This window comes from Aethalodelphis obliquidens, unplaced genomic scaffold (assembly GCF_003676395.1).
Source record: "Aethalodelphis obliquidens isolate GAN/ISIS:26980383/991018 unplaced genomic scaffold, ASM367639v1 scaffold20, whole genome shotgun sequence".
Classification (NCBI taxonomy): domain Eukaryota; kingdom Metazoa; phylum Chordata; class Mammalia; order Artiodactyla; family Delphinidae; genus Aethalodelphis; species Aethalodelphis obliquidens.
Window position 1 is genome coordinate 14,397,768 of NW_020837964.1, and position 20,356 is coordinate 14,418,123.

The 20,356-nt window shown below is 42.2% G+C and overlaps 2 protein-coding genes across 4 annotated transcripts in view; both read right to left on the reverse strand.

The window, feature by feature from the left end:
- ZNF19 (zinc finger protein 19) overlaps positions 1–5,339 on the reverse strand; it is a 111,860-nt gene extending 106,521 nt beyond the window's left edge. Inside the window, exon 1 of one of the 2 annotated variants that reach the window (XM_027119353.1) lies at positions 5,159–5,339. The gene's annotated coding sequence lies outside the window, so the exon portion shown is untranslated. The remainder of the gene's footprint in view (positions 1–5,158) is intronic. The other variant, XM_027119357.1, reaches the window with a different exon arrangement.
- Positions 5,340–6,630: 1,291 nt separating this feature from the next.
- On the reverse strand, positions 6,631–18,290 carry TAT (tyrosine aminotransferase). Of its 2 annotated transcripts, none has more exons than XM_027119886.1 (12): positions 18,207–18,267; positions 17,366–17,579; positions 17,107–17,211; positions 14,361–14,428; positions 13,333–13,491; positions 12,992–13,130; positions 12,510–12,562; positions 11,571–11,723; positions 10,836–10,964; positions 10,415–10,498; positions 9,245–9,343; positions 6,631–8,520 (listed from the first exon to the last, which is right to left on the reverse strand). In XM_027119886.1, exons 2-12 carry the CDS (start codon positions 17,499–17,501, stop codon positions 8,380–8,382), a joined length of 1,266 nt encoding a protein of 421 aa, XP_026975687.1. In that variant the 5' UTR covers positions 17,502–17,579; positions 18,207–18,267; the 3' UTR covers positions 6,631–8,379. The 2 variants fall into 2 exon arrangements, with proteins under 2 accessions (XP_026975687.1, XP_026975686.1); XM_027119885.1 differs by having other exon boundaries at positions 7,975–8,520; positions 17,366–17,612; positions 18,207–18,290.
- Positions 18,291–20,356: the final 2,066 nt, after the last annotated feature.

The window sequence follows — 20,356 nt, forward strand, 5'->3', positions numbered from 1 at the left end:
GAGAGAGAGAGAGAGAGAGAGAGAGAGAGAGAGAGAGAGAGAGAGAGGTGGAGAGAGACAGAGAGACAGAGAGAGGTATTTCTCTGTGTTCATATATGGAAAGCTCCCCAATTCCCCAATATACATACACTGTGAAAGAAAAAAGAAAAGTACAAAACTGTGATTTTATGCTATCTTTTGTACTAATGGGGAATATAAATCTGTATTACAATTTACTTGTATACGCCTAGAGAAAGTGTGGAAGGATACACGGGACACTAAAAACAGTGACCCCATAGGGGATAAGGCAGGGTGGATTGCAGAGATGATAAATAAGGACGAAAGTTATTATGACTCTTTACTTAAAATTTTCTGAACCTTGTGACTGTATCACCTATTCAAAAAATTAAATTTTAAAATATGGAAAAATGTTATTTTCCAATATGTTTCATATTTTATATTTTCTAATGAAACTGATTTTAGTGCTCCCACCCCCAAAGATAACATTTTGCAGACATATAATACAATATCGCAACCAGGATATTAACACTGATACAGTCAAGATACAGACAATTTCCATCACCATTGTGTGCTATGTTTTAAATCTTGAAGATGGATGGTCTATTAAATAAAATAATGTGTTTTACAAATCAGTGCATTTAGTACACATTAAAAAAAGTCTGGAAGGAAATTCAGCACAACAAAGTGGTAACAGTGTTCATCTCTGGTCACGAGGAATACCGGGGGGTTAACTTTTTTTTTTTCCTTTTTAGTTTCATGGTAGTTTTCTGTTTTCTGAGGTGAAATTCACACAACATACAATTAACCATTTTAAACTGTGTATTTCAGCGAAATTTAGTGTATTCATGATGTTGTACAACCACCTCTTTTTAGTTTCAAAACTTTTTCATCGCTCTAGAAGAAGACCCCATAGCCATTAAGTAATCACTCGCTAGCCTCCTATCGCCAGCCCCTGACAATCTGCTTTCTATCGCTATGGATTTGCCTATTCTCGATATTCCATACAGAAGGAATCACACAATATGTGACCTTCTGTGTCTGGCTTCTTTCACTTAGTATAATATTTTCAAGGTTCATCCAAGTTGTAGCAGTATCAACACTTCATCCATTTTTATGGCTAAATAACATCCCATTTTGTGTATACATCATAATTTGTTTCTCTGGTCATCCATTAATGGACACTTGGGTTGTTTCCACCTTATGGCTATTGTAAACAGTGCTGCCAAGAATATTCATGAGCAAGTTTTTGTTTGGACTCCTATTTTCAATTATTTTGGATATAAGTGTAGAAGTAGAATTGCTAACAATTCTGTTTCTCTTTTTGAGGAATCAACAGACTGTTTTCCACAGCAGCTGTACCGTTTTACAGTCCCACAAGCTGCATGTGAGAGTCCCTAATTATCCACAGCCTTGCCAACACTTGTTATTTTACCATTTGTCTGTTTATCATAGCCATCTTAGCGGGTGTGCAGTGATATCTCATTGTGGATTTGACTTGCATTTCCTTAACGATCAACAACGTCAAACATCTTTTCGTGAGCTTATTGGCCACTGAGTATCTTTTTTGGAGAAATGCCTCCAAAGCATGTGCTATTTTTAATTGTATCATTGATGATGTATTTTAAAACAGAGGGATTAAATTTTACATTACTGCTCCTAAATAAAATTTTCTCTTATTACTGATGAAAATTAAAATTTCAAAATGGTATCTCATTGCATTAGTTAAGGCAATGGAAGCTGCTATAACAAATCCCCAAATGTTTGATGGCTCAAACACAACTGAAGTTTCTTTCTTGCACAGATAAAGCCCAACATGTTCAGTAAATGGCTCTTCTCTAAGCAGTAATGCAGGTACTTGGGCTCCTTCCATTATGTGCTCTGCCAACTTCAACTCAAGGCTTCTAAGGCGGCACTGGTCCAGTATTTGTAAAAGGATTTTCAGTGAGGCTGGACACCATGCACCAATAGCACCAATTTACCTTTTTTCTTTCTTTCTTCCTTTTTTTAGGTATAGAAATGGAGAGTTCAGGGTTAGATTAATCTCAGGTAGAGACTTTCCACAGTAGATGCTACACAAAGATAAGGAAGCTAAGTTCAAGTGGCTGGCAAGAATGTGGGTATGTATTGCACCATGGGGTATATGTTGGAAAGAAAGAGAAGAGTAACAATACAGGGGAGTTGACGGACTTAGGAGGAAAGTGTGGAGAGATCAGAGGGTTGAATAATGTCTAGGTGTAAATTGTGATTCAGTTGGAGGGGAAGAAGATTGTAGTGAGTTAATTATACATCAGGATTTAAGATTCCTAAAATAGTCTAGTTCAAGATCATGATAAAGAACAAGGAGTAGGGACTTCCCTGGTGGCGCAGTGGTTAAGAATCCGCCTGCCAGTGCAGGGGACATGAGTTCGAGCCCTGGTCCGGGAAGATCCCACATGCCGCGGAGCAACTAAGCCGGTGTGCCACAACTACTGAGACTGTGCTCTAGAGCCCTTGAGCCACAACTACTGAAGCCCATGCACCTAGAGCCTGTGCTCTGCAACAAGAGAAGCCGCTGCAATGAGAAGCCCATGCACCACAACAAAGGGTAGCCCCCGCTCTCCACAACTAGAGAAAGCCTGCACGCAGCAACGAAGACCCAATGCAGCCAAAAATAAATAAATAAATAAATTTATTATTAAAAAAAAGAACAAGGTGTGTCTGTGGGAGTGGGTGGCCATAATGCAGTAAGATTTATATATAGCTCCTCAAGTTCGAGATAGGCAGGAGGCCGTTATAGGTGTTGGTTGGGTTATCCAAAGAAATACTGAAATTTCCCATATGTCAAGGCCCTAAGTAAATAAAGGAGAGTGTACAGAAAGGGTATAAAGTAATATAGCTTATACTTTATTTACTTTTAAAATTTTTATTGGAGTATAGTTGGTTTAAAATGTTGTGTTATAGCCTATATTTTAAAGGATGGTTATTGCATGACTCTGAGAGACTAGAAATCCTGAAAGGACAGTAAGTTAGATTTCTAGACTAGGTGAAATAAAAGCAATTTCAAGCTGGCTGTAGGGGTGGCAGTATCTTTGGGGGAACAGCCAAGTTATGGTTAAAGCAAAGACGTGAAGGAACTATGCTCAACAATTTGGGAATGGCAGGGAATTTTAATCTGCCATGGAAGAAGAATTCCAGGGGGAACGAATGGAAAGAGAAAGCATCAGGCTGGAGGGAGCTAAAAGTATGGGAATTTCTATAGCAATATCACAAACTAGATAATGCGAAAATGTGTGTGCTTCAAAACACCTAGATATATTAGATAAAATCTAACATACACTTTTTCAGATTCGGAGCTAACTTTGCAAGAGGGTAAGGGTAACTCCCAAGGAGCACAAATAAAGAGGGAACTGAAAACGAGGAAAAAAGATTATGGTTATGCTGGTGCTACCTCAGTAACCAAGAGGTCTGGATTTTAAGACTAGAGAGGAAGGCTTAGGCCCCGGTAAGGCAGGGAGTTGTAATTTAAACTCTGCATGAAGCCAGGACCCTTCAAGGGCTAAGCCTGAATGAAAGGATGAATTAAAAAGAAATCTCGGAGGAGCTTCAAGATGGCGGAAGAGTCAGACGCGGAGATCACCTTCCTCCCCACAGATACATCAGAAATACATCTACATGGGGAACAACTCCTACAGAACACCTACTGAACGCTGGCAGAAGACCTCAGACCTCCCAAATGTTTTGTTAGCATCACTGAGATGACCAGGTCGTTTTTGTCCTTCATTCTGTTATTGAGGTGTATTACACTGTTTTTTCATTTGTTGAACCATTCCCATATTCCAGAAATAAATCCCACTTGGTCGGGGCTTCCCTGGTGGCGCAGTTAAGAATCTGCCTGCCAATGCAAGGGACACAGGTTTGTAGCCCTAGTCCGGGAAGATCCCACATGCCGCGGAGCAACTAAGCCCGTGCGCCACAGCTACTGAGCCTGCGCCCTAGAGCCCGTGAGCCACAACTACTGAGCCTGCCTGCCACAACTACAGAAGCCTACGCACTTAGGGCCCGTGAACCACAACAAAAGAAACCACGGCAATGAGAAGCCCGCACGCAGCAATGAAGACCGAACGCAGACAAAAATAAATAAATTTATAAAACAAAAAATCCCACTTGGTCATGGTACATAATCTTTTTAATGGGCTGTTGTATTTGGATTGCTAGTACTATGCTCGTCTTCTCTGTATTGTTCCAATTTTAGTATATGTGCTGACAAAGCAAGAACTCCCTGCGGCTTTATTTTTTAAACACGGGATAACGTACTTTTTTTTTCTTTTTTTTTTGCGGTACGTGGGCCTTTCACTGTTGTGGCCTCTCCCGTTGCGGAGCACAGGCTCCGGACGCGCAGGCTCAGCGGCCATGGCTCACGGGCCCAGCCGCTCCGAGGCATGTGGGATCTTCCCGGACCGGGGCACGAACCCGTGTCCCCTGCCTCGGCAGGCGGACTCTCAACCAATGCGCCACCAGGGAAGCCCGGGATAACGTACTTTGAATTTCATAATGTACTTTGCATTTCAATTTTCAAATGAGTAAATGTCTCAAGGAGCAAGAATTCTTTTCTATGCTTGAAACACTGACAAAAATTAAGACACACTTGCTAGTTTGCAGACTGTTTTCTTCGCAGAATTAACATCACCTGCTTCCTACATAACACACCTCAATTAGAGTGTCAGAAAGTGACTGTTTCTTTGGAAGGTGCTCTGCAACAATCTGACCCATAGAGAGCATCCAGGTGTGCGGTTTCTAGGACATCATTATGAAACCCGTTTGTAAACACACGAACTGTTTAAAGTAAATAAGAGTATGAATAAGATGTACCGGGGATTCACTTCTCCAACAGATTCAATACTTCGACCTTTAGAGTACTTAAAATACAGGCCCTCCTGCACAGTAAAGTGTGGTGTGCGTGAAGCACAGCAGAGGAGTCACCTTTCTGGCTCGGCAGAAATCCAAACATATATGCCATGCACTCGGGACCGTGAAGGATACGATTCTTCTAAGAAAATTTCCAGGGATACTTTTGAAAACTGACAACAGCTCCTGGGAACTTCTGCTTCTGTTTCACAACTTATGGGACTTACTGGCACCCGCCCACAGCTAGGAAAAGGTTAACAGGTGTTTACAATACCTAAAGATGACTTGTCGACTTTCTGGAAGCCTCCCGCCTGATGTGACCCGAAAAGGGGGCAAAGGAGGAAGGGAATCTCTCAAAAAGGCGCGGGTCCGAGAAATAGGCTGAAGGAGGAAACAAAACCGAACATCCGGAGAAAAGGTAGTCGCTCCCACTAGAGATACGCGACCTCGCCGGCGCCTCACGGTCTGCTGCGTCTCCTAGTCCCGTGACTGCGCATGCGCCCTGAGTAGTGCGCCGCCCCTCATTAGCATTTGTGCCTGCGCAGCCGTGGGTTCTTTCCCCCGCTCCACCCCACCCCAACTCCTCCACCGCTCCATCCCCCGACCCCCTCCTCTTCCAACACGGTCACCCAGAGCAGGGTTGCGTCGTTGGTGACTGCTAGGGACTAGAGTGGGACGGTGTGTGGTACCGGGTCAGTGGTAACTCGCCAGTTATCCCGTAGGTTAGACAGAAAGGTGAATTCACAGCTGCGAGCCCTTGTCTCCGACCTTTTAAAGCATCCTTTGTTTTATCCTGGGACGCTCGGAAGCCACCATCCTACTGCCGCCATCCGCGAAGCAGCTGGGAATTGTCTCTTGGGAATTTTAATCTTGTTTGGAAGCAGCCCCGACCAGGGGGTCCCTTTTTTATTCAGAATCACCCAGGACATGATGGACAGAAATGTCATCCCTCCTTAGACTTCCACAGAAGCTGAATTAAAAAGTTGAGTAACAGTTACTTTGAAGAAAGGAAAAAAAAAAAAAAAAGAAAAATTCACACGCAAAAACATTTATGTGTACACAGAATAATGTCAAAGAATGGATCAGCAACTGCTACTGTGATTACCTCAGGGGAGAAGAAAAGGTGCTGAAGGACTGGCATGAGTGGGTTTTTTTATTTTTTTGCATCGTTTGAAATATGTCCAATGTGCATGTATTTTTGTTTTGTTTATTTTATTTTATTTTTTAAAATTATTTATTTATATATTTTTGGCTGCATTGGGTCTTTGTTGCCACAGGGGCTTTCTCCAGTTGTGGTGAGCAGGGGCTACCCTTCACTGTGGTGCACGTGCTTCTCATGCTGTGGCTTCTCTTGTTGCGGAGCACGGGCTCTAGGCGGGTGGACTTCAGTAGTTGTGGCTCATGGGCTCTAGGGCATGGCCCCTAGATCACAGGCTCAGTAGTTGTGGTGCATGGGCTTAGTTGCTCTGCGGCATGAGGGATCTTCCTGGACCAGGGCTGGAACCCATGTTCCCTGAATTGGCAGGTGGATTCTTAACCACTGCGCCACCAGGGAAGTCCCGTTTTGTTTTTTAAATCTTTGAATTTTCATTTGACTCCCTTACCAAAATGGTAGATATCAAGGAAATTTGGAAATTTAAGAAGCCTGTCTAGATTCAGTAATGCTGGATAGAATTATACATACGTGTGAAGATAAAACGTTTTGTGTAAACCACTAAGTCTTCCTGTTTATCTCTGGACAGATATCCTTGGGAGTTGGGGCCAGAGGTACAGGAAAAGAGGAGCCAGGAATTTTCGAAAAATCGGCAGGAGTGGCATACAGGAAACAAATGTTTTTCATCTCAATCATTGTATATTCCTCTTGGTTTTGCTGAAAAAAATTGAAGGGTAAATTTTAGTTCACCGAAGTCCGACATAGATGGGAAGGGGATGTTTGATGTTTATTTTTGTAAAGGAAATTAATTGGGTGTGGTTGGCAGAGTTGAGACTTGAAGTTCCTATTCTAGATAAGGAAAACATCCCTTAGTGAAGAATTCTCAGATTGATTATGGTATATTCCTGCCCCTAACCTTGCAAAATAACTTCAGGCTCCCTCCTCCAAGGGAAATGGTTAGGAAAAAATTAGGCAACCGTGCTTAAGAGGATTTGCAGACAAAAAGCTCATACTGAAAGATGAGCACACCGGACACACCTCATTCTCTTGATTAGCTGAACCAGTTCAACTTGTTACCCAGTGAGTGGTTAGTAGATCTAGACAAGTGTAGGCAATTGGAGAGTGGGGATCCCAAAAGTTGAAAGTGTGAAGTCAGAGGCCAGGTGTTTATAATGTTGCTTCTTAGTTTGTCTTGTTTGTAAGTACAAGCAAGAAGTTGAGCTCCCAAATAAAATATTTTAGGAATAGTGTTTCTTAAGTGACTCCAAATGTCAGTACATCTACAAAGAAATAAATGAAACCTAGTGGGTAATAAATCAATCAGACTGCGCAATAAGTAGCACCTGGGGATAGAAATTCCCCACAGAGGAGAAAAATGACATCACAGAAGAGAATACTTAGTAAAATTTATTAAAAAAAAAAAGAAAAAGGAAAACAATAATTTATGCCCTTGGCAAAATAAAAGATCTTTTCAATATAAATGTTTCTTAGAAAACATATGAAAAGATAATATACATATATATCAATAAATCAATATCAACGTTACAGCAAAAGTAATAATGATTCTATAACAGTGACGAGTGAAGAAAATTCTGGCCCTTACACAGCAGCGTTCCTGGAAGGTCCTCTGATTCCTCCTTTTTTTAGTACAGATGCGCTGCCATTTTAAGAAAGCCTGATACACATATATCTACATTTAGAAACTCTATCAATTAAATTTCTTTGTATCACAAAATAATTCTCTACAAAAAAAAAAAATCAGCGAAAAGTTTCTGTAAGAGATCCTTCAAATTGGCAAGCTTTCCTAATGTGTTTAGAAGTAACCAAATACATGTGTCCCCAACTTCTTTCATTATAGCATTATTGCATACAGTGATGTATACCTGAAGTGAGCCAGTAACAGAGTTGGGCTTCAGACCTGACTGAAGAGAATGTGTTCTTACTTAGAGTAAGAGGAAATGGTTGGGGGCACAACTTCCCCTCAATCTTTTGATTCTCTAATCCTGAGTTCTTAATTTTCCTGTCTCTACCGTTTCCTGGGTGACTTTGTTCACCTGGTACTCTCAAGCTAAAAGGAGGAAGTCATATGGGAGGATGGATTGATGGAAGTCATAGGGGTGGATTAATGAATTAATGAGTCACTCCAGCAGAGCAGAGTGCGATGAAATCTGGGGTTCAGAGTGTGTGTGTGGATACAGCTGGGGGAAAGCTGGAGCAATTCTGAGCCCTTGTCGTGGTATTTGTGAGGCCCCTCTCCCAGCAGGGGCACCTGAGGAGCAGCAGGGCTCAGTCCCGCTCTCCCCAGCCCGATGGGACACACACTCAGGAGAATGGACTGCGTCCTATTTGTCACATTCCTCCGGGCTCCCTTCAGCACAATGGTAGTGCTGGTCACAGAACTCCTGGATCCGGCTACAGGCCTCCAGCATCATCACTTCGGGGATTGTGATTACCACTCGGAAGAAATTTGGGTACTCGAAGCACTGCAAAAACAAAAGCCTGTTATTCTCAGAGCAATTGAATCAGGGACTGGACCACCCTAATATGGCCAGGGCCCTAATCAGCGCAAAGCAGTGATGCCATTTACCCAAGGCTATCATTTCACTCAATTCCCACCACTGGACTGCTAAGCCAGTAGCTGAGTTAATTTATCTTAAAAGGAATTTGTGGGACAAGCTTGATTTCCTCTCACCTAGAATATTCAACCACAATTTTTCTTCCTGGATGGGGGAGAAACAAATTTTAAATAGAGGTCGTGAGACCCATCAGTTTGAATCTTTTCGGAAGAGAATACAGTAGTCCCTCGGTATCCATGGAGGGTTGGTTCCAGAACCTTTGAGAGTGCCAAAATCCGAGGATGCTCAAGTCGCATATATAAAATGCCATAGTATTTGCATAACCTACATACATCTTCCTGTGTACTTTAAATCATCTCTAGGTTACTTATAATACCTAATACAATGTAAATGCTATGCAAATAGTTGCCAGTCTGCAGCAAATTCAAGTTTTGGAACTTTCTGGGATTTTTTTTTCCCCTCATATTTTTCCATCCACAGTTGGTTGAATCCGTGGATGAGGAACCTGAGTATATGAAGGCCGACAGTATGCTTTGTTGGGGGAGAGAAAGTCAGGCTAAAGACCAGCTCAGGGAGAGTTCCTGAGACTCTAGAAACCGTTGAGAGTGTCCTGAGAGACGTAAGCACTCACTGTTGCCGGGAGGCAGTGGACGGATTGCTCAGCAACTAACTGCTCAGTGAATTCCACATCATTCTCAAATTCTGGGAAATGTTCCATCTCAATTCCAACCTATACCAATAACAGGGAGATGCAAATTTATCAGGAGGGAAAACAGGCCAACTCCCTATGCCACAAGTTAAGGTAGGGACTGCTCTAAAAAACATCTTGGAACTCCACTACTGATAACTAAGAGTTCTTGCTCTTATGAACTCACAGAATTTTTCATAGGGAAGAGAGGATGTATTTATATTAATGTTTTAGTTTACTGAAGGGTTCCTTCTTGGATGCTGATAAATGAAAGCTGGAAATAGGATGCCAGTGTTTCTCAAAAAAGGCACTATTGGGACTTCCCTGGTGGCGCAGTGGTTAAGAATCAACCTGCCAAAGCAGGGGACATGGGTTCGAGCCCTAGTCCGGGAAGATCCTACATGCCACGGAGCAATTAAGCCCGTGTACCACAACTACTGAGCCTGTGCTCTAGACCCTGAGAGCCACAACTACTGAAGCCCGCACGCCTGGAGCCCGTGCTCCGCAACAAGAGAAGCCCCTGCAATGAGAAGCCCGCGCACCACAAGGAAGAGGAGCCCCGCCCACCGCAACTGGAGAAAAAGCCCGCACGTAGCAACGAAGACCCAACGCAGCCAAAATTACATTAATTAATTAATTATTTTTTTAAAGGCACTATAATCATTATGGGCCAGGCTATTCTTGATTGCATGGAACTACCCTGCCCATTGAAAAATATTTAGCATCCCTGGCCCACAAAATGACAATAGCACCCCACACAGTCTTTCTGAAAACAAACAAAATTCCTATATATCCCCAAACATTCCTAGGGAACCAGATCTCTCCTAGGTGAGAATTACAGTAGTGTGGAAAGCCTCTTATTTGTGTCTTATGTCATCCCTGTATCTACATATAAAATGAGTCTCAGTATGAAGAATTAAGTCATTTTAAGAGTTTTTTTCTTTTTCTTCTTTTTTCTTTTTTTTAGCACTGAGGTTAAACCACACCGATGGGACAATTCAGAACAAGGCAGTTCCTAAACTGACTGCCTCAGGAGCCCATGTGGTTGTCTTCGTGAGCCCTGCAGACTGGCTTCCCCCACCACCACCAACTGCCTGCCACCCACATACTCACCATGAGGTACATGGCCCCAGAAGGGCGGATGGGCCGGAGTCCAGGGATGGCAGCCAATGCCCCATAGCAGAGATCCGCATTGGACTACGAGAGGAGACAGAGACATCAAGAATGAAAAGTTAAGCAAAAGAAAAACCAAGTCATTAAAAGGAGAGCCCACATCAAAGGCAGGGAACCTAAGTTTGCCCTCCTGGCATAAGGGGTAACAAGATAAAAACTCTGCCACTTGAAGCTTTTGGCCAGGAGCAGGGTGGATTGCCAGAAGTTAGAGAAATGTATGGGTAGATATTTACACTGATGCCACCTCCTGGCTTGGAAGCCCCATAATGGAGCATTGCTCCAGAAATGAGGACCCATTATTTCAAATTCCACTGGTGGCATTCCTTGACTCCCAAAGTGGAAAGTCATGGGCTGCCCTTACCTTGAGGAAGCTTAGAGTGTTGTGGTAGAATTCTTGAGGGGTGCGATGCAGGATGCTTTTCAGAGCTCCCTGGACAAGGGTGCAGGGTCCCAGGATCCGCTGACTCAGCTTCACCAGCCCATCTCGGATCTAAAAAGCCCCCCAGCGAACACATTATTTAGCCTTTCTTAGGCATCCCCACTGTGGAGATCCTTGTTCTGCCAATTCTATCAAGTTTTTAATCTCTGGAGAAGTGATGGTGCCTAGTGTCATTCTTAGATCAGACCACCTAGGTTTGTAGCCCAGCTCTGCCGTGCACTGGCTGTGTGACTCTGGGCAAATAATACAACCTCTCTGTGTCTCATATTTCTTACCTGTGAAATGGAGGTAATACTAATACTGGCCTCACAGGGTTGTTAGGAGAATTAAATTGAAATAAAGTACATAAAGCTCTGGCACATTGTAATCCCACAAACAATATTAGGTATCATTACTGCTATTGTTTCCTTTTTTGTGGTACTAAAATTAGAGGTGGATGGAACTTCCTCACCAAGACAGAAAAACTGAGTTTTGGAGAGGAATAACTAGTACTGTCTTTATCCAGTGTCTTTCCAGGCATACGGAACTACAGGGCCAAAAAGAAAGAAAAAAACTCCTTACCACTGTGCATGCAAAGTAAATAAATAAATATTTAGAAAAATATATGTCTATAATCACCCCTAAATTAGACATACGATTTCACCACATTGCTCTCACCTCATTGCCAAAAATATCTCTTCGGTCATGGATGAGAATCCAGCCCATCCTCCAGCCGGGAACCAGCCAGCGCTTGGCCAGCCCTCCACAGGACAGGATGGGGACGTTGCTGCTGAGGGTGGCTAGAGGTTCAAATTTGGAATCTGAAAACACCTGAGGAGAAGAGGTGCTTGTTACCGTTGTCTTCTGGTTTATTTTCCTCTGAATCCCATGCCTTGCAAAATTTTCCTTATATCACTAGGGACAGGGTCTCAGATTTACGGGCTCATTCCTACCCTGAAGCATGATTGGGATCTCAAGAGGCTTCAGAGGGGACACCCAAATACATTTAACCCAGTATCTAGTCTAGATTAAAGGAAGCCTAAAATGAGGAAACTGACCCCAGCCCAGTAATAGGTATAACCCTTGGCTCTAGGGAATGAATGACCGTTGGAGTTACAGATTTCACAATAAGGTATGGGTCCATAATCCCTTATGTGAAATTCCTGGGCTCAAGTGTGTTGCAAAATGTAGAACTGTTTGGATTTTAGAAAGGTTATATAGCACACGTACCATATATTATATAACAGTCGCAGGGCAATCGGGGACAGCACTCCTAATCAAACACAGTAACTGTTCCACCCCTTTCCTTACACTCTTATACAGATCCATAAGTGAGATACACAAAGATTTACAAATAGCTTTATATCAGGCCAAGTCAGGTTTTGCCACCAAATGAATTCCAAAAATCTTCAGATTTGTATAGCTTTTTGGATCTTGGAAAACTGGCTAAGGGCTGGTTATCTGTATATCTGTTTAGAGCGCAGGGATACTACTGATTAGTGCTGTACTGAAATGATTAGGATTTGCTTCTGATTATTCTAGGTGCCACATCTAAAGGTGCCATGAGATAATTTGGGATTGAGAATATGGCAGTGATGCATCCTACCCGAGACTCACCATGTCTCCATAGATCTCATCAGCTAAGATGGGGACACACTGCCTTGCAGCCACTGAAAATAAGAGAAACATGCTGAAATCATTTTTAATGTGAATTGCCTTAGCATTTAATATTTACCTGGGCTTATTATACTTTGCATTTCATGTTTGTATGTTTCATCTTCCTCTTTAAGAACTATAAACTCTTCTTATACTCTTCCAGGGTACAGAGCCTAAATTTGCTCTTTAATTAACTAGATATTTCAAACCCTCTCTTCCACATGATGGGAGTGGTGAAGAGGCAAGTATTTCCTCTTTTTCTCCTTCTTTCAGGAAATTCCTACCTTTCCAGGGGCACACCACTCACTAGAGACCCCAGTGGAGCCCTCCCACCTCCATCCCAGGCTTGGAACTTAGTGAAGGACTCCTTTCTCGTTCCATGAAACACCTGAAGGATTCCATCCCCATCTTCTCCCCTGTCAAGTGAAGTCTGCTGGACTCACCTGCCAAAATTTTCTGGAGATGACTTCTACTGAACACTGACCCACAAGGGTTTGATGGATTATTGACAACGAGACAAGCTGTCTTTTCATCAATCAGAGATTCCAGTTGTTTCAGGTCAATTTCCCAAAACTTCTCTGGCTGGGGAGGAAAAAACGGGGAGACTAAGATGATTCTGAAAAATGTAGGACTACTCACTTCACTCAAAGATATAATGTAAATAACAAAATGTGTCTGTGGCCTCGACCACCCACTTCCAGATCTTTCTCTGCTAAGATAATGGTCATATATTTTTATGAAGTAGTAATTGAGCTCTTGTGTCTAAAATTTAAAAGTCATTTACCAATAAATTGTAGGGTTTGACCTCGATTCCCATAGATTCCGCCAGAGTCCTGTAGAGAGAGAAGCCAGGTCTGGGAACTAGGATGTTTTGCCCTGGGTTGGCCAGCACAGCTAAACAAAGTTCAATAGCCTGACTGCAGCCACTTGTTAGAATGACATCCTGTAAAGAACAGAAAAGTTTCATTTTGTTAGGGGTTCCAACAGCAACAGGAGAAAGGTTATCAGATGAATGAGTGCGAAGCAAAAAAACCCTTATTTTTACAAACTCTATGTAAAGTAGTGGGGACTGTACAAAGCCAAAATGGAAAGAAGTGAATATGTTTACGTATGTGCATATCTAAAAGTTGTTGAAAATGTTGGCCACTTAAGAGAAATAAATCACTTAAAAAAGGACGGGTTGGTTGTGACTCAGCAGACCTCCACGAGAGATCATTATGACCTTGGACTTTTTCACCTGGTTATTTATTTACTTTTGACCAGAGATTTGAAACCTGACTCTCTTCTGAAAGACAGATATAGGGCACCTCTTAATGTTAAGAAATATTGACACCCACCCAGTGGACAACAGAGCAGAGGGTAGCATTTAAACTTGGCCCTGCCATCAATCCAGTATGCCGTGGAAGCTCTATCTTCCCATCTAAGTGACCTTAAGGGCAGTGAAGGAAGCTACAGATTCATAAAAGACCTATTGGTAAAATTAAAAATTTCAATTATTTGATGTTTATGAATTATTGTTTTTCAATGATCTTTTGCAGAGAAGCAAAATACACGGTGACCTCTGAGTCCTTTAAGCCTCCTTGAGACAGACACTATACGAGTTATATGCAACGTTATTATCATACTATAATGACATTAAATATAATCGCTGATTAGTGGCCTCCCCGTATGAAAAGTCCTCGAATTGCCAAAGGGAAATTATCCTTAGTTTTTGTTCCACTTGAAACCCTTATTCCTCATGGAACAGAAACAAGGAAAAGGGTAGAGTTTGCCCAATACTGTTCCCAAGCTGGTTCCTTGTCTAGGGCTCACCTTAGCTTCCAGGGGTGCCTCGGGACAGTGGTAATAAGAAGCAACCTCCTCCCGACTCGATAAGTAGCCTGAGAGAAAAGAGCAGAATGAGGAAGCTGGAAGTTTTCATTCCACAACTGACAGTTTGCCCTCAAGTCAACAGGGCTTGGAGGCTACCTTCTGCCCCAGCTCAGAGCACATACAATTTAGTTTAGCTCTCTGTCACTATAGATAAAGGAGATTAACTTTATATCTTACAATTTTATAATGAGCACAAATATATAAATAATAACAAAGAGTTCCCCAAACTATAAAATACTCTGCAGCATCTTGGTTACTGTGATATGTTTTATTTTATTTTAGATTATTTAATCTAAAATTTAGATTAAATAATCTAAAATAGGATTAGATTAGTTAGGATTTAGATTATTCCTAAATCCCTTCCAGGTATTTTTTATATATATATATATATATATATATTTCTTTTTTTTTTTTTTGCGGTACGCGGGCCTCTCACTGTTGTGGCTTCTCTTGTTGCGGAGCACAGGCTCCAGACGCGCAGGCTCAGTGGCCATGGCCCACGGGCCCAGCCGCTCCGCGGCATGTGGGATCTTCCCGGACCGGGGCCCGAACCTGTGTCCCCTGCATCGAAAGGCGGACTCTCAACCACTGCGCCACCAGGGAAGCCCCAGGTATTATATTTTTTGAAAACTTGTAATTAGTGAATTCATTACCTTGGGTCCATTTTAACTTTTTCACATTGTACTGTATACCTATTAGTATTTTTCCTTTTAACTTATATTGATGGACTTCCCTGGTGGCGGAGTGGTTGAGAGTCCGCCTGCCAGTGCAGGGGACATGGGTTCAAGCCCTGGTCTGTGAGGATCCCACGTGCCACAGAGCAACCGACCCATGCGCCACAACTGCTGAGCCTGTACTCTGGGGCTTGCAAGCCACAGCTGCTGAGCCCATGTGCCACAACTTGTGAGGCCCTGTGCCTGGAGCCCATGCTCCACAGCGGGGGCAGGGGGGCCACCGCGGTGAGGAGTGGCCCCCGCTCGCCGCAACTGGAGAAAGCCCGTGAGCAGCAAGGAAGACCCAACACAGCCAAAAATAAATAATATAAATTAAAATAAATTTTAAAAATTATATTGAAATTCAAATTTTTTTCTTTTAAATTATATTCTCATATAATAGTTCCAAATGTTGGTTTACAAGCTTGAAGTATAGACAGTTTCATACAAATTATTATGTTTTACAAAATTGCTCTCCAGAAAGATTGTCTTCAGTTACCAAGACTAGAGGCAGTATTTCCTAATGTTTGTTAAATTAATAGGTAGAGATAGGTCTCTTGACATTATACAAATTAGCACTTCCTTAATTACTAATAAAGAAGAGTATTTTCTAGATATATATTATTATCTGTGTTTCCTTTGGCATGAAGTGTTCATATCCTTTGCATTTTGTCAAATGGAGACTTGGTTTTGGGTTTTCAGGTTAAGTCAGTTTCCTAATACTTTGGATATAAAAGTCATTATAAACTTTTAAAAACTTTTATTGAAGTATAGTTGATTTACAATGTTATGTTAATTTCTGCTGTACAGCAAAGTGATTTAAGTTATACATATATACATCCTTTTTCATATTCTTTTCCATTATGTATAAACTTTTTTTACAACTTAACTTTTGGTCTTATTTTGTTTTGATTTTTATTTATGAAACTTCATAAAATGTAAATAATCAACCTAAAAATCACATCCCTGATATCTCTTTAAAGTGTTTTTACAATTCTAGTTTAGCATGAAACTGGAGTTTTATTCTGCATTAAGAATATGTTTCTAGGGGGCTTCCCTGGTGGCGCAGTGGTTGAGAGTCCGCCTGCCGATGCAGGGGACACGGGTTCGTGCCCCAGTCCGGGAAGATCCCACATGCCGCGGAGCGGCTGGGCCCGTGAGCCATGGCCACTGAGCCTGCGCGTCCGGAGCCTGTGCTCCGCAACGGGAGAGGCCACAACAGTGAGAGGCCCGCGTACCGCAAAAAAAAAAAAAAAAAAAAAAAAAAGAATATGTTTCTATGCGCACATATACACAGCAGGGAAATGTGCGACACTGAAACAAAGTCAAGGAATCACTTATTTTACCAAAATGTTTAGGGTAGAAATGTTTAATAGATGGAGAGAGTTAAACCTAAACCTAAGAATAATTTCTTTCTGTCCTAAACAAACCTTCTATCCTCCAGTAGGTCAGCTCATCCTTTGCTGTTCTTGGTTTTATTGGTTTTGTTTTTTGTTTTTGCCTTGAAACAAGCACAATTACATTGAGAGTGTGATTAGGACCATAATTAAATTAAACCTTGAATGTGTAGAGAAGGAGAAATAAAGCCAAGAAGCTATTTACACAGGGCAGTAATTAAATTAATTTAGGAGCTAGAGGGCTTTGTAAAGAAGCAGGTGCAGCCACACTCAAGGCCTCCGTTTAGAATTAGCGATGATAGAATAGGAGTGTTATTTGAGAAATAAGTATGTAATGGGAACCTAGAGCAGGGAGGTGCCGTAATGCCAGAGGAAGCCAGGAAAGAAGTTAGACCTTGATGGCTTGAGGTTAAGTAGCCTGAGACCCCTTTCCCCAAATCCAACAGCCATTTTATCTTAGCTTCTCCTTAGGAATTATGCATCGGGAAAGCAAAGAAGAATGCTAGAAATGTATTCCTATTAGAAGAGCACTAAAGACTTGGAAGCCACCAGATTAGAGTCTCAGGAGGAATTTACCAGTGGAGGGAGCATAGCCGTTATACTTCCCCGAGTCAAGGGCATCTTTTATTGCTTGGGTAACTTCAGGATCTGTAGGCAGGTTTCCAAACACAGTAGGGTCCCCTTTTCATGGGAAAAAAAAAAAGAACCGCCAAGAGGTTACTCTTCCATGCCCAGTGCTCAGACCCACCCTCCACTTCCATCCTTTCCAACCAACCCATGAGAATGGGGGTGGGAGGAACAATGCCTGCCTCTCGGTCAAGTGTCTCGAACTCACCAATTGACAGAGCAATCATGGTCTTGTTTGGATTTGGCTTCACCTTCATGCTGTCCACAATGGCCCGGATGGGATTGAAAGTTTTGTTGGACATGTCCGAGGGCTTCACGGACCATCTGGCCTTCCTGCCTTTCATTTTTCCCGGCACAGAGCTTCTCCCAGGGATGTTGACATGCACATCCAGCACTGAGGGGAGGTTGCCATGGTCGTGCAACTGAATCATGTATGGGTCCATCACTAACAAAGACTATGGGGAAAAAAAGGGGTCGCTGTGACACTAAGAACAGACATCATCCTGGGGGGGCTACAGTTGGACCAAAACTTTGGGGTGATTTCACCAGACATCTCTTTCCAAACTCCTTTCTATGTAAAGTAGCTTTGTTATGAATGTGGGGAGTTTTAAGACTTTTCCCTGAGATGGAAAATAAGCAAGAGCCCATTCTACAATATTAGCTAAGAGTGTTCCATCGAATACTTACCTACTATGAGATTCGCTGTGTGCAACTGTAATCCCCATGAAAATGTAACCACGCTCTCAGTGAGACCAAGGAAAAATGACATGAGAACTGTTAAACAATGAAAGCATATGTGTTCCTTCCTTTCCATACAAGTGTTCCTCCCTAACACTTCAACAGACTGTGTCTTGTCCTGTGCAAAGAAGAACCAGGGAGAACCATTCCACCTTGTTAGAAATTTAGTGTTAATATCGTCATTAGTAAAAATAAAGCCCTATTCCATAAGCATCCTACTGTCCTGTGGATAAAGAAGTCAATACACCACAAAGAAAAAAGGGCACACTCCAAATCACCGTCACCAGATTAGCTGAGCCTTGAGATTTTACCTTCTGGGTAAAGGAGAAGCAGCTTCCAAGTAGCCAAACCAGGAAGTCGTCTTAGTTCTTTGGCCAGTTACAGTGACAGTGAATTCAGATGCAACCTCTGACTCCTGAAATAGTCCCACAAATGGGCGTTGGGCCTGAAACTTTCATGCTATTGGTTCAGGTGAGAACTGAGCAGCCAGCCCTCCTCTTCCCTCCCCTCCCCACTTTTTGCTTCTTTTTACCTCTAACCCTGCCTCCACCTCCACCACCAAATCAGGAATTTGAACTGGCTCTGTGTTAACTCTTTCCGCGTACGTTGTGAGATGTTTGAAAGGACTGTCAGAGAGGTAGTTAGGATTACAGTTGGTAACTTTTGTTAAAACTTTTTTGTTACAAAACAACCTATTAAAATTTCAATAGTACAGAAACGTATAGAGTAAAAAGTGAGAGTCTTGCTATCTGTATGTTCCATTCTCACTCCCAGGGCCAAGCGGTGGTAATGATTTGGCCATTTCTATCCATTCACCAAGATGGATAGATGATAGTAGATCAATTGATCTACAGATGATAGATAGATAGATAGATGATAGATTAGATGACAGATACATAGTTACAGAATTTTATGTATTTTTAAAACACAGCTGAGATCATGCACTACAACTTGTTGGGCAGCATACTTACTTACTTCCTACATCTTGGACTCCTTTCCTTGTCAGTTCACAAAGTTCTACTCCAGCTGGAACATACTGCACAGTTAGAGTAAACTAAGGCTCCCTCCATAAATATCTTAAAAGTACATGGTCTCCAAGGCAACCAAAACCTGTGCAATTGTGAATTCTCCTTCATTTTCCTGTTGTGGAGCTACTGGAAAAATAAGATGTCAGGCGAGATCTAAATAAAAAACTTTGCTAAGCAAGCACAGCAGAGATCTCAGCATTCCTGTGAGCCTATGAAAAGTACCACCCACCCAAGGGTTAAGAGGAGCCTCAGTGACCCCATGACTCAGATCCTATCTGTTTATTTATTGAGAGACAAAGAGTTGTTACATAAGCTCCATCTTCTCCAGCTGCTTATCGGTGATTTGAGTCTCCAGTGGGGTTGAATAACCTTTTATTTCTCTGGTCCTTCTATCTCTTAGTGCTTTGAAAGACTTACCTAATGCATTCTCTTCCCCACTCCAGTGAAGTGAGCATTTACCACTTCATCTCACCAGTGGAGAAGCAGAAGCACCAGGTAAGGGCAGGAAGCCAGTCAGGTCAAAGAGAATTTAGGTTCTGAAGCTCTGAGCCCTGAGCTAGCTAATCCAGACTGCTCTGCTTCAAAAAGCTATGTCTACAACATCTAAAAAGACAGAAAAGGAAAGGCTTAAGTCAGCTCTGCTCTTTGGCACCCTATAGCAAAAGGTGAATGGCTTGTTTTACTAAATGCAGTGAAACACTGTACAGAAAGAAGTATACTTCACAGGCTGGACGGACTGCCCTTGGTTAAGTTGCCAAGTGAGAACCCGGTGTTATTTCCAAAGCACATAGATTTTGTCAAGAGAGAAGACCACTCTTTCCTAAATGCTTTTATTCCACCACCGCCGCCATTTAAAATATAACATGTATGTGCTGGAGAAAATCAGAAAAAATTAAAAGCATTTATAATCCACCACCACTCTTAATCCATTAGTCTTACTTTTCCCCCACAAAGTTTGGATCTTGTTCTATATACATATTTTTTAAATTGAGATAAAATGTATAAAACATAAAGTTCACCATTTCAAAGTGTAAGATTCAGTGATTTTTTTTTTTTTTTGATTCAGTGATTTTTTTAGTTCATTCACAACATTGTGCTACCATCACCACCATCTCATTCCAAGACATTTTCATTGCTCCAGAGAGAAACTCCGTACCCATGAACTAGCCCCTCCCCACTTCCCTCCTGCCAGTCTCCCACAACCATTAATCTACTTTCTGTCTCCATGGATTTGCCTATTCCTGACGTTTCATACAAATGGAATCATACAATATGTTATCTTTTTATTTTCAGTGGTACGCGGGCCTCTCACTTCTGTGGCCTCTCACTTCTGTGGCCTCTCCCGTTGCGGAGCACAGGCTCCGGACGCGCAGGCTCAGCGGCCATGGCTCACGGGCCCAGCCGTTCCGCGGCATGTGGGATCTTCCCGGACC

What these genes read in the sequence shown, in the direction of transcription:
- TAT (XM_027119885.1), bottom strand. Translation starts at nt 17,600, where the DNA reads ATGGACCCATACATGATTCAGTTGCACGACCATGGCAACCTCCCCTCA. An exon ending in GAGATATTTTTGGCAATGAG is followed by an intron (nt 10,965 to 11,570) that starts GTGAGAGCAATG and finishes GGGGCTTTTTAG; the next exon opens with ATCCGAGATGGGCTGGTGAA. An exon ending in CTGGGGCCATGTACCTCATG is followed by an intron (nt 9,344 to 10,414) that starts GTGAGTATGTGG and finishes TTATTGGTATAG; the next exon opens with GTTGGAATTGAGATGGAACA.